At 42.2% G+C, this 13,941-nt stretch overlaps 5 protein-coding genes across 5 annotated transcripts; 3 read left to right on the forward strand and 2 right to left on the reverse strand.

Annotated features, from left to right (window-relative positions):
• Nucleotides 1-1,245: 1,245 nt before the first annotated feature.
• PUMCH_003627 (uncharacterized protein) lies at nucleotides 1,246-2,364 on the forward strand (the record flags this gene model as incomplete). The annotated part of the gene is made up of 1 exon (XM_063022589.1): nucleotides 1,246-2,364. One exon carries the CDS (start codon nucleotides 1,246-1,248, stop codon nucleotides 2,362-2,364), a length of 1,119 nt encoding a protein of 372 aa, XP_062878659.1.
• A 902-nt stretch (nucleotides 2,365-3,266) lies between these two features.
• On the forward strand, nucleotides 3,267-4,337 carry PUMCH_003628 (uncharacterized protein; the record flags this gene model as incomplete). The annotated part of the gene is made up of 1 exon (XM_063022590.1): nucleotides 3,267-4,337. One exon carries the CDS (start codon nucleotides 3,267-3,269, stop codon nucleotides 4,335-4,337), a length of 1,071 nt encoding a protein of 356 aa, XP_062878660.1.
• A 286-nt stretch (nucleotides 4,338-4,623) lies between these two features.
• On the reverse strand, nucleotides 4,624-6,375 carry PUMCH_003629 (uncharacterized protein; the record flags this gene model as incomplete). Its single annotated transcript, XM_063022591.1, has 1 exon — nucleotides 4,624-6,375. The coding sequence occupies one exon, from the start codon at nucleotides 6,373-6,375 to the stop codon at nucleotides 4,624-4,626; it is 1,752 nt and encodes a 583-aa protein (XP_062878661.1).
• A 2,098-nt stretch (nucleotides 6,376-8,473) lies between these two features.
• On the reverse strand, nucleotides 8,474-10,318 carry PUMCH_003630 (uncharacterized protein; the record flags this gene model as incomplete). The annotated part of the gene is made up of 1 exon (XM_063022592.1): nucleotides 8,474-10,318. The coding sequence occupies one exon, from the start codon at nucleotides 10,316-10,318 to the stop codon at nucleotides 8,474-8,476; it is 1,845 nt and encodes a 614-aa protein (XP_062878662.1).
• A 2,359-nt stretch (nucleotides 10,319-12,677) lies between these two features.
• Nucleotides 12,678-13,370, forward strand: PUMCH_003631 (uncharacterized protein; the record flags this gene model as incomplete). Its single annotated transcript, XM_063022593.1, has 1 exon — nucleotides 12,678-13,370. The coding sequence occupies one exon, from the start codon at nucleotides 12,678-12,680 to the stop codon at nucleotides 13,368-13,370; it is 693 nt and encodes a 230-aa protein (XP_062878663.1).
• Nucleotides 13,371-13,941: the final 571 nt, after the last annotated feature.

Below are 13,941 nucleotides of genomic sequence, written 5' to 3' on the forward strand. Positions count from 1 at the left end.
TTTTTTCGTTTGGCCTGCTACAACTACTGGTAGTAGACTCGATGCCACACGAGCCGAGACAAAGCCCACGTTTTACTAATCCTATAGCGCAAAGATGTCTGGGTTACGATGAGATGGATAATTTAGAACATAAAATCAATGATCTTTTTTTAAATGAAGTCTTAGTCAAATTTCCAAGTCCCAGATCTCGAATTTCCTTGTAAGTGCATGAGTTGTTGAAATTAGCTATGCACGTATACACCATTTCACACGGAAGTCATCCATCAAACAAGTTTTCGAGCATTATAGAGACACCACCAAACCAAATGCATCTTCTCGTCTCCTTTTTCTCAGCCTTACCGGGCTTTAGCTTTCAAAATATGGTCCGGGATTAATGGATGCCAATCGCCGAATCGCTTACCTGCAGTCTCCTTATCAACGAAACCGAAGGACGCCCAAAAAAGAAGCAAGAATACGAGCAAAAAGGGTTCTGAACCATCAGGTTAATTGGAATGAGCCGCTGTTCCATTGCGTGATTTTTGCGAGCTCTGTACACGATTTCTACACCTTATATCTGAGAGCCCCCAAGCCCGGACTTAGTACCGTATATTGCAGTTCCTATTTATTATCACCGTACCACTGTTTACCACCGATATTCCCAAATTGAAAAAGCTTAGCGAGACTTCTAGCCCTTTTGAGCAAGCTTATATAGCAAATATCCTTCAGAATCAATATCTAAGCGTCAATCTCTTCTTACTGCACCTTTATTCTTGGATTGTATCGCCCATAAGGAATAGGAACTGAATTTGACAGGGGAAACCAATACCGAGCAAATTTAATACGGTCCAGACGATAGAATAGTCTTGATTACACGGTATTCACCCACTGGATCTCAGAAACGACGTTCTTCACACATTCCACAGCCGTTCTTGCTTCATCGTCTCGAGCAACGTGAATCTAGCAAAGAATCCTGCGTGAATTGACAAAAATACGTCCAATACGTGTATTTAACAGGTAAGATTGTTTTGATACTGTTCTAGGTATCTGTCCGGCTTATTTATTGCATATCTGAGACGCTTGTGCATCTATTGCTCTCATATTACACGTTTCTTTAGGAATACGCCAATCTAGTAGTCAATTAGGTGCTGGAAACCAAAGGACTAGGATTAAAGTGTGTGTTATTGCTTGACAATACCCCAAGAGTTGCATCATTTTACTGTCAAGTTAGAAGGGTTCCAAAACACAATCCTACAATACTTACTCAACATGCTTACACTTAAACGGTCGCCACTACCGGCTTTTTCAAAAGTAGCCATGCCATTCGATTTTGATGCTACGCGATATAGAAAATGGATTGAACTTTCACGCCTGAACCATCCGAAAGTCTCGGTAATGTCCTTCAACTTGCTCTCTCAGCATTATGTGTGGAAACAGGTGTTCGGGTACCTAGATCAGCGCTATCTTGACTGGAGGTATAGACTTCCTCTCATAAACGAGACAATTGCCCAATTTTCATGTGACATCATGTGTTTCCAGGAGTTGGAGAGCCAGCTCTACTCGTGTCAGTGGCAGAAACACTTTCCCTTGAAGAATTATGCGCTGTATTATATTCGCAAACCGAATCCAGCATATTGGGGGGATAAACCAGTTGAGCATATGGACGGAGTTGGAATCTTCGTGAACCAAAATCGATTTGACGTGGTTAGCCACCGTGAGATCATCTTTCGGGACTATATCTTGCAGCATAAGCTGCGGTTTGACTTCACGCAAGATTTATCAGAGAGAGTGGTTCTGCGAAATACCGTCGGTCTACTTCTTAAGCTCCGAGACAAGCTTTCAAACAAAGTATTGTACGTCACAAACACCCATTTGTACTGGCTGCCGAAGTATAACGACGTCAAACTCCTCCAGACAAAGTTGCTATTGAACGAGCTCAAACGGTTCATTGCGAAAGACAATGAGGATGCAGCACATGCCAACATCGTCATGTGCGGTGATTTCAACTCCACGCCAGATTCGTTGGTATACAATTACCTTAAGGGCAAGCCTATTGATGTTTGCCACAGCAAGGAATTCAAGGACTACGATTATGGTCGATTGTTTGATGGTGAGAAATGTTCTGACGAAATTAAGAGCAGTGTTCATGTAGCGCCTGCTTACGCTGCTCTCCTAGAGGAGAATACCTCCGAAACACTAGATTTCACAAGTTTCACTCGAAGTCTAACGGCCGTATTGGACCATATTTGGTTTAGCACCGACAATCTACAAGTATGTAAGGTTTTGGGGAAGGTTGATCCTGACTACAGCGGAAAGGCGCTAGGATTTCCAGATAAGCAATTTCCCTCGGACCACATTCCGCTTGTTGCCGAGCTTTCCTACCAATAGAGGTGGAAGATAGATTACACGACAAGACTACCATCCACACAAACAACTTTCATATCATGAGTCACCATAAATTAGAACCATTTAGAAGCACGTATTTGGCACTAAATGACAAATCCTAATTGCTTTCATAAATATTTTCAATTCAAAAATAATCAAGTCAAATTATGTATGCTGAGCTGAGCAACTTTGATTTTGATCACTTACAATTGTAGATAAGAATTTCGATGACCACCCCAATTGAAGATAATGAATCTGACTGACCATTCCCAGAATGAACTGATACGTTTGACTGACCACATCCGTTCGCAGATAATAAATCCGACTGACCAAAACTGTTAAATTGGTTGTGTATAAACTCTCCTCCGGTCTGGTTGTTAGCTCCAGATACAGTATCATGGACAGTCATTCGCACAGCTGCGGCAGGATCCGCGACAGGGAAAGGTAGGAGAACGCGAAATGCTCAAAACTAAAGAGAAAAGTTTCTGATTTCTAAACGAAAATTAAATTGGTCAAATCTCCAGAGCAAACTGTAATAATCTTGCCGAAAATTGTTTTGAAATTGCGACATTTTCTCACTACTTTTTGCAATTTAAACTGACTCGACCTTTCACCACGCACATGGTACGTCATGGCTGACCAGTGGGTCCAATTCTGCAATTAAGATCCTTATCTGATCTTATCTGATGATTCGATCCTGTGCATGTGGAGTCATCGATCGGATGTCAACTGCCGTGAACAATATAAAATCGGAGCCGGATTCTTAAACAATGCTATTCTCTAACTTTCAATTACTGTTTAATTGACTACTGAATATATAATTGTGCTTACTGTCTACTACCAAATCTTGAAATCACACTGTCAAACACTATTAAGGATATAATTCAATTGAGACGCATTATTGAATGGTCGCAATTCGTCAGTTCTTAGAAAATGTGCTTGCTTCCTTAGATTCTGATGTCTCGGACGTCGTCTCGAAACACAACCTTGTCGCTGTCGTCGAAGCTGCCATCGATGAGCGCGAAAATCCCACTATTTTGCAAGTTGATGATGTGACTGCTGAGAAATTTACCTTTTCTGATGAGTACACACATGGCGCTTTGGCAGCTCCATCTGGAACCCTGTCCTGCTATGGAATTGGCAAAACAGACACTCACAGTATTGCGACAAATCTTGCAAAGCACCAGTATGACCCCCGCCGCAGAATTGACTATCAATCGTACACTGAAGTTACGAAGATGGAGTCTGCAATGCTCAAAACTGCAACATATACCAGCCTCAGACCCACGAGATCATCTACCACATCCTACAGATCTACGCAAACATCGGCGAGTTGTTCTGCTAGATGTCAGAGGTACAGGAACCGCAGAAAAGATCGACTTACAAAGATACTCGCGGGTGTATTCGGAACTATTTTTGCTCTCGTCTTAATCAGCTTTTTCTTGGACTATTTGAGTAAAAGAAGAAGATTTAAGCGTGTCATGGGAAAAGTAAGAGAGGTTAAGGAAGCCGGAGCCTCACCAGATGGTCTTCCAGACTACAACACCGCCATAAGAACCACCGCAGTGCCAGCTGCCGCTCAAAATTCACAATTGGCTGTGAAAACACTTCGGAAGAAGCGAGAAGATTTGAAGGATCACTTTGGCTTGGTACAATATTTCAGATATATCCGTACCGGTCGATTGCCTGGAAGCGGTGTCGACGAATTCTTCGCTGCTGGCTACACCTTGAGCGACGTCAACAGACATAGTGATTTCACTAATCGGCCGAATGTCATGCGTCCAAGAAGGGAAAGACCTGTCACTACTTCAAGAAATATTTTGCTGGACAGTTCTGGACTCTGGGCCTCCGCGTATGCTGGTGGTGGTGGTGGTGGTGGTTACTATGGCGGCGATGGAGGTGGTTATTCTGGCGGTGACGGAGGTGGAGGATGTGGTGGTGGTGGAGGCGGTGATGGAGGGGGAGGAGGCTGTTGATCCTTGTTGATTTTCGATCCGACCATTTATGTACTTTTAACAATATATGACTGACATGACTCAAGGCAAAAGACAAAAAGTTCAAAGTGAATCACACCAAAAGAGAGGGAGCAGGGCGAAAAGATGACTAGAATTCGAGTTTGTTGGATCTCAGCCATATTCATTCTTCTTGATGGAAAAGAAACCATCAAGCCTAATAAGCCCCGCTTCAATACATGCGTTATGGGTCGTCTTCGAATTTGAAATTGATTTCGTATTTGGATTAAAGAAAAACCTAATGTACAGCTCACGCTTGCGTGGAGTTAACAGCCAACTCCATGATGAGTCTAGTGGCCAAATGCAAGAAAGGATAAGCAGAGAAAGAGCTCATCTCGTCAACATCCTGTCTTGCAGGCTGCTCACCGGAAGAACTCTCCCAGCCATCGAATTTGAAGTCCACGAGATAATTGTTGGGCTCCAACTGGAAAAGTTGAATGCGCATCTTCATCAAATCTGGCGGCACACACTCTCCGGCATTCACAGTCTCGTCCACCATGCTGGGTCCGTACTTCCATCTGACTCTAATGGTCCAGAGCTCTTCTTCGGTAGGTTTTGACCACTCTGCACCAAGATTTTTTAGCGCGCGATAGATCTCGCCCATGACATCCAATGGATAAGACCTCGATCTGATACCAAAATGCCATTTTGTCTTCAGCTTCTTCGATGATATAGCATTGATCTTGAACTGGCTTTCGTCGTTTTGCTGCACCATAAAGGCTCTGTGAATAGATGGAAGAGACGAAGGCAAGATTGCAATCGTCGAATTGGGAAGTGTTGACAAGTCGGGCACGGTGGCCAAGGTTTGATATGTCAAAGATTGCTGGACACCAGGCGCCTTGTGTGAAGTAGGAATATTGTCGTTAGTGGTGTTCCAGGATGGAGGAGGACTTTGGGATAAGAAAGTCTCCATTTTCTCTGTCTTGTTCTTCTTCAAGTCCTTGACCAAAGAGTGATTCTCCTTCATCAACAAATATGCGTCCAAAATCTCGTTGGATTGCTGCTGTGGCGACAGTTGCTTGTTGCAAGAGTTGATGACGTTCAAGATCTCGTCTCTGTCATAGCCCATGGTCATTGTAAGCGCACTGATAACATCCTCGTCGATTTCAATTTTGTTGTGAGTGGTTTTGGACAAGTCAGGAGGCATAAGGTATTCCTCAATGCCCTGTTTGAACCAGTCGTCCTCCATGATTTCGTGGATGGTGATTCTGTTCAATGGATTGACCACAAGCATGCGTGTAAGCAAGTTCTTTGCGCCCGGAGATAAATAGTTGGGCAAAGTGTAGACACCATTGGAAATCTTCTTGAACAAAGCTGGAATGAAATCATCATCGAAGGGCAATCTACCACAGAGCATGACGTACAAAATCACACCAGACGACCAAACGTCGACCTCGGGACCAGCGTACAATTTACCACTGATCACCTCTGGTGCAGCATAGTTGGGACTACCACACGAGGTCTTCAAGAAGTTACCGTCGGTCATGATGTTGGACAAACCAAAATCCGCGATTTTCACGTTCAAGTGGTCGTCCAAAAGCAAATTCTCGGGCTTCAAGTCTCTGTGCACAATCTTATGTCTATGGCAGTACTCCACCGCAGCTATGATCTGCTGGAAAAACCGTCTGGCCTCGTCCTCGGGCATGCGGCCGCGCTGCACTATATAGTCAAACAATTCCTTACCCGCAAACTCAATGACCATGATGATCTCATCCTTCAGCTTGATCACATCGTAGAGCTTGATGATGTGGGGGTGTCTCAACAACCGCAAGTACGAAATCTCCCGCTCAACACGGCCCTGCATGTCGCTCTTGGCCAACGTCTTCTTGTTGATGATCTTGAGGGCCACTTTCTGGCCCGTGGTCAAGTGCTGGGCCAACTTCACCTTACCAAAGGAACCTTCACCCAAGGTCTTGATGACCTGGTATTTCCCGATGCGGTTGGATTTGGGGTCGACATGTTCGTGGTGGTGGCTGTGTGCAGGCCGCTGTTCATCCGACATTTTCGTTCGAAAGTTCTAGCGTGTGTCTAAAGTTTTGGGGAAGATTTGTGTAGGTGGTTGATAAGTGATAGGAATTAGGCAGGACACGAGCCGGGGTGACGTGGAGAGGTGGGAAATGCGAGGGGTATATATATTTTTTTCCAGCTGGTGTACGGGCCTGGGCAATTAAATGGGAAATTGTGAATTTTGCATGTGTGTGTTTTTATATTTTTTATTGTTTGCTGGCGTGGGTTGGTGGATGGTTTGGTAGCGTAGTGAAGGAGTGGGTGGGGTGGTGGTAGTGAGGAATTGTGTAGGAGAACGAGGGGTGGTAATTTGTGAGAAATTGAGTAAACTTTTTTTGGTGGTTGCGGAAAAAATTGGGGAATGCTGGGTGCTGGTTGGTGTATGGTTATTGGAGGAATATGGTAACTGGTAGGTGTATGGAAGAAATTGGGGTTAAGCGGAGATACTTCTTAAAGTAAGTGAATGAAACAATCGAGAAGTTATTATCCGGACGTGGGGTACGAATAACTGATACTTCTTAATGGGGTTGTGGTATCTTATGTGATAGGAAGTGGGTCTGGCTTGGAGTGGTGACCTCTGGTGAGTCAAATACGATGACTCGTAGAAATCAATTATGATATACGACTATTTTTTTAGAGTACAGGCGCTTTAGTGTGGTTCCTTTGGAGAACAACATCCTTCTCTGGTGTCTCATCAGTGACCACAATTTAATTGACACAATAAAACTTGGTTCAATATTATATAATTCAATAGAATTTTATTAAAGTACCCCTCATAAGAGTTTAATCTTTAGAATGGACTTTGAGTAGCTCCGGTTCAAGTGATTCATGAAAGCAATGCAAATCTCAAGATACACACTAAAACTCTCGCTTTCATCCCAACAAATTCTTTGCGTGAACTGAATTTGACAACTTTTGCAAACAGATTTTAAATATGTCTCGTAGTTCAGTAACTTCATTCAGTGCCCGGTCCTTTCCTGATCTCGAGTCTGAAACAGAAAGATGTGACGAATCCTCGTCATCTTCAACAAATGCTGTATATTTAATATCATGGAATTTGTGTCTTTATGAGTGGGTTTGCTCTGATCATCTTTTGTTCACTGCTTCCATGGAAATGAAATGGTTGAATAATAATGCCCAATACGGCACTAAAGTCGCAATTTAATTACCCAGAACCAACCATAGGTGATTTAAAACGGCCCAAAGTATACAAAATTTCAAGAAACGAGTTAATGCTTTCACATTTAGCTCTCTGAGCCTCAAAACCAGAACACAATCTCTTTGAACTGCATCAGTATAGCTTTAAATCAATCATAAAAACAAACATATAACTCTATGATACTATAGCTAACCATTCACACAAATCAAAATGGAGAATTGAGAAATCAAACTTTTTCTCCTTGGACTCGAACATGAGACCTTAAGTCATTCAAGTAACCATATCGCATGTGCATGACCACTAAGCCAAATTTGTTTTCACCGAAAAATCGACACATATTATGGATAGCCTACTTTGGATGTGTTGTTTGTTGATCTCATTAATCGTAATTCATGAACTTTGTCAGTCGCATGCTCTTACAGCATTTCTCGTCTCCGGCTCGTAAACATGTATGACGATATGAGTGGATACTTCTAAAGTGAAACAATTAGATAACAATATGAGAGAATACAGATTTTGCATCAATCATACCAGGCTTAAAAGAGAAATTAATTCAATTTGCTTTTCGTTTATGTGCTCGCGACAAAATGTGTGAGTTGAAAAGTGTTCTCGAATATTAACCAATGATCTTTTCGAAAGCAGCCTAAAGATCTTGGACTCAATCTCTATCGACGATTCCTCTCTGTTTGTTTCATTCATTCCTCGTGTAAATATTAAGATCAATGCACAACTTCAAGTTCCAGCAACAAGCACTCAGTGTAGAGCAAAAAAGCTAACATAATGGATTTGAACTGAATCAATTTCCTACCATTGATATTTGAAATCTATTACTCACTACCCATGACCGAGTTTGCTCGAATGCTCACACATGTATAAATACGACTATATGGTAACATAGCAGCGCCATGACCCATGGCCAAATTGAAGCGAGGAGTCACAAAACCCTTGCAAGTAAATACTCCACATAGTCTTCATCATCTCTGAAGCCTGTTTTAACAAATGCTCTCACGCAACGGATCAAAATATGGGTTGGAATGAAGATCCAAAGCCCGAGAGTGCCTAACTTCCCGCAAAGAATAGCCGCTTCTGAATACCCGTCGCTTTTAATTGATTCACCAACTGACAATAGCATTAGTGACATAGCAATGAGCATGAGCAGTGCTGTGACAGCGTGACTGATTCCGCAAAGAATTATAGTCCATTCATGGCATACCTGGAGACAATAACGCAGATAGTCTACCGAGTCATAGAAGTCTTCAACAATTTTCTTGTATCTGGAATACTCCGTCTTGTAGTGCTGCTGAAGTGTGGCCTTCAAAGGCATACCCAAAAGAGTTGTTTCTGGTAAAAATTCAAAATTTGATTGCAGAAATTCAATTAAATAATCAAGATCTTCCTGATAGTTCAGTAACAACATCCAATGAAGGTCGTCTTCGCTCGAAGGCTCGAACTCGTTGATATCAGAGCTCAATTGGGGCTGACTTTCGAAATCAGACATCCATTTAACTTGGGAAATTAGGTGTTCCGAGATAGGAACGGCACACAGCGCAAGCTTGTCAATGAACTCTTGCCCGAGTTCCTGTAGATCTGTCATTTCCTGGACCACTCTATCCTTTTGCTCGTCTGTGAGAGAGTAATAGAATCTGTTGCACCAAAACTGAAGACCTTCTTTGGTTACTGGAGTCAAATTGAGTAATTCGTCCGCACAGTGGCCGAAGGTTCCTGACTTCCAGAGTGAATGTGTATTTCTTGGTTCTAGATCGTGAGAAGAACGACTGGACTGAAGAATCTGTCTAGCGTGTTCCAACAAGAAGCCCTTGTGAGACCATGTCCTTGGATTCAACAACGAAGGCACTCGACTTCTGTACAAGTCAGGAACGGTAGGTCCTATAATTATTGTGAAGGCTAGCGCCATAAAGCCGAGTCTCCGAGTGAACCAAAAACCGAACTCTATACCAGAGTGCCACGAGTTCCAAATGCCAACGAGAACGAAAACAGCGAAACACAATAGTGAAACCTTCAATTGCTTTGCAAATTCGGCCTTGGCAACCTCGTATGTAAAATACGAGGAGAGTGCTTCAATCAGGAAGACAAAGTTGGCCTCGGCCTCGTCCGCGCAGGCACTCACATACTTAGTCCATGGGATTTCTTCCTGAAAAACCTCTAAGTATTGCCTAACAATTGCTGCTTCTCCAGGGCCAGAGTTCGATGAAAGCGTGGCCATTGCCATGGCATGTTCAGCGAAACGAGCTTCAAAATGAGTGGCGAAGTCGCTGTTGATAACTAGATGACTTTCCATGATGTCAGTCATTCCGGGACTTGGGACGCATGCCATGAAAGATTCATTCGAGAGCTTTCTTGCCAAATTTTCGAGTGCATACCTTTGGTTATCTAAGACCTGGCCTACTTTAGAATCGAACTCAGCCTTATCCTTCGAATAGCCTGATACAATATTTTCCACTTTCCAACGTGTCTGCATGGAAAGCCTTGGTAACAATTCCACTGTTTCATACTCAAAAAGATAAATTTCGTAGTCAAGAGCGGAACCTGTTTCAACCCGGCATTGGCGCCATTCATTAAACCTTGCCGCCAAGACACAATTGTGGACTGGTATCCATACAGCGTGTCTGTAAAAGAATCTGAACTCGTTTTTCCATGTGTAATGATTTTCGGAAAAGCCTTGTCTCCAGTAGAACCATCTTCCACGTTCGTGGTCAAGTTCGTATATATCTTGGTCAGGAAGCTTGAATATGGAGCCTATTAAGGACCATAAACGCATTTCTAATTTTTCATGAATCTATTGTACTTCTTTCGAATCTAATTCGTTGGAATATGGAAAATGTGTAAGAATAGCTTGGTGATGCTAGAAGTATCTAGGTATGTGACATGGCTGAAACATATTGAGAAAGTGAAGGATAAAAAAAGAATCGGGATACGATAAAATGAGATTTTTCAAAACTCTAAAATTCTTAAGCGCAATCAAGACGGACTCAAAACGTACGAATCCTATCTTGAAAACGGTGATTCTAGCATCGCGACAGTCGATCATTATAAAGAAGAAAGACACCATCTCTGAGTATGCGTCCAATCTGTCGATCTATTGCCTGCCGAATTGCTGCCGTAATTTGTATTCAAAACTATGAAGAACAAGGTGAGTGTGCAATATTGATCAATTTCTTTTTCAAAAGGTGCTCTTTAGAAGCAAGAACGAATGAATGGCTTAAAGAACAAAGAAATCTAGGAAGCCATGGCTCAAGATTTGCTATTGGGACTATAATTTCCAATATGCTTCTGTTGCGATCCCCAAAAGTTTCAGAAACGCTTGCTTTCCAATAGTCCTCTCTTGTCCATTAATCACCGTATTTTTGATTTGGAGTGAAAAAAATAATTGAGATTGTAACTCAGCCAAAACCAGTAGTTAGTTTTTTTGTTTCAGAAGATGCTATGACAGGGTGCCGTTTTAGAGAAGAATTCTATCAAGAGATATACCTCCTAATTAGCACCGTAGATTCCAGATGTCACCGAAATTCCAGATAAGTCGGTTTTATACCTCATGAGCAAGCTCAGCTTCTATTATAGTTCGTTTTCTTCTCAACTCTACCCTTATTCTGTCGCTGGCTTCTTTGAGCCATTCTACTCTTCGTTTTACGGCCCAGTTCACCCTTTGCCGCTGAGCGGATCAGCTGTAAGATCAGATCAGCCTCCATTCGAGCCTTCGCGTCCGCTTGCTTCTCTAATTTCTGAGCTCTTTCACGCACTAGTTGCTTTGGAATACCGTTGTCGCTCTCTTGGGCATCCAACAATAGCTGCCACATATTTAGACAAAACAAGTCACTTTCTTCTTTGCCAACAAAGTCTTGAAGTTGTTCGGCTATACTTGTTACGCTTGGATTGCCATATTCAGTTCCAAATACTAGTTCCAAAATAAACCCGACCGCTACGTCATCATCTGGGAGAATTTTCTCCAATTGTGTAGTGATCCAGGGTTTGACCACATCTATGTTGACTTTCGCAATGTCGACGGGTTCTTTTAGAAGCTTTTTCAGTAGCTTTTTTGTGGTTTTGGAAGGTACTTTCGCTATATCCTCATTATCAACCGTAGGCGAGGTCATTGCATGCAAGAATAGGTTGTTTGATGATATCGGGCAACGCTGATTTTGCATTGAATCCAGAATTGTAACCAGAGAGTCTGATCTGTTTATTTCGTGATCTTTTATTGGAACTCAATTGTAGTGGGAGGAAACGACATCCCCACAAGAATATTTCGGTGTAATGAACATATTTAAATTGAATTTGAGTTATTATTATTTAAAGTCTTCATATGGTTATTTAAAGTTTTGCAAAAAAAGAGTTTTGTTGGATTTGGACGATTACAAGTGATTTTGACAAGACTGAGCAAATATTCGGATTAAGTATCACATTTTGAAAAACGAAAAATTGAATTGTTCAATAAAAACACAATAGAATACTCACTGATTGAGTGAGAAGTATCATTATCCTGTTTACTTGCATGTCTAGGTCAAAAGATTGAACAACACTGGAAATGCGTAGAATCTCAAGTACCGATTCTGCAGGATTCCTAAATGATGGAAACATTACAAAATGTTTTAAAAATAATTTACTTAAAGCCAGCTTAGAACGTTCGCTTGAGTATTAGGAACCATGTGTGATGCCTCTGGAAGTAAAACACTACAACAAAGCCAGCTATGAAGATCTCTTTTAGGCAATGACCTCATAAAAAAAAAAAAGAGAATAGAAGAAAAGCAATCTATTCTGGCTCTTAGAAATCCATCAATAGTCCATATCACCAATGCTCCAGAAACAGCTAACAAACACAAGAACGTAATAATCGAATGGTACAAGCTCAACACGAAATAAAAATAAAACATCAGTTTACAAGAGAAGTTGTTTCAATAAACTTAATTTCTTTCCCCGTTTTTTTCGAAGTATTCCTCTAAACGCATATCCAACACCTCTATATGCCCCATATATATACGACATTTCTTCTTTAGGTGACACAAAAACCGAGTCGGATTCAATAAAATAGCGGAAGAAAAGCATAAGTTTAACAAGGAACGTACAACCGCACACTAGTCAATCCTCCGAGCCGTTTTTCTCCTCATACTTCCCTTGCTACAATGACTTTTGCCCGTTCGTTATCGACCAGCTCCAAAAGCCTCGCTAAAACAGCCAAAACTGCTGCAAAGCCATCTGAAATCGTCTATGGCCCCCTCTCCAAGGCCCAAAAAGCATACCTTGACCGCGTGATCCGTGTGGATCAAGCAGGAGAGCTCGGCGCCAACTATATATACAGAGGCCAATATATGGTCCTAGCTGCTCAATATCCACACTTGAAACCGGTATTGCGTCATATGTGGGACCAGGAGATTCACCACCACAACACCTTCAATCGTCTCCAGACACAGAGAAGAGTTAGACCATCGTTGTTGACTCCATTTTGGAAAATGGGAGCAGTGGCCATAGGAGCAGGTACAGCGCTCATTGGCAAGGAGGCAGCAATGGCATGTACTGTTGCCGTTGAGACGGTGATCGGTGGCCACTACAACCAGCAGTTGCGTGTGTTGACGAACCAGTATGGCGTAAATGTATATGATAAAGAGACAGGAGACAAAGTGGCCGGCGAGGAGTTGAAGATTTCGCCAGAAATCCAGGAAATGTCTGAGACTATCAGCACATTTAGGGATGATGAGCTCGAGCATTTGGACACGGCGGTGGCCCATGATGCAGACAAGGCTGTGCCATACATGCTTTTGACCGAGGGCATCAAGATGGTCTGCAGAGGAGCCATCTGGACCGCAGAAAGAATCTAATGTGGAGCTTTTGAGAAGTTAGGTGGGGTTGGTATTGCTTGTCGAGTGACAGTTCGTTCAGAGAGAATACAGACTCTGAGCGATCTCAAGGGTTCGCTTTCGCTGTGATGACTAAAGTTAAACCGCATACGAGACGAGCATACACCGTTGAACCTTTGAATTCCGTATCATCAACTCTAGCAACACACTTGACCTAGTAACACACTTGACAATTGCCAGCCTACGCCACGATGAATAGCCCAAATCTCTCGCAGCCAATTGGCGGCTATCCTCCGTCCTGTGACAATGTCAGTGTTTCGAAACAATTTTATGATTTTGAACTGCTTGCACTTTCACCTTTTAACCCCAGTACATAGAACCATATACGATAGACCATGACCTGAACCAACTTTGCGACACTACAAACCTATAAAATGAGTCATAAAACTGAACTTAAGAACAAGACAAAATAGAACCAAAAGAATATTGACATTAATTTTGGAAATCTGAACTACTATCGTTTGTGAAAGTCGCGTCCTGCAGATACTGTACATGTTCTAGAAACATAAACATTCCCCAAATCAACGTCTCC

Source organism: Australozyma saopauloensis, chromosome 4, assembly GCF_035610405.1.
Source record: "Australozyma saopauloensis chromosome 4, complete sequence".
NCBI classification, from domain to species: domain Eukaryota; kingdom Fungi; phylum Ascomycota; class Pichiomycetes; order Serinales; family Metschnikowiaceae; genus Australozyma; species Australozyma saopauloensis.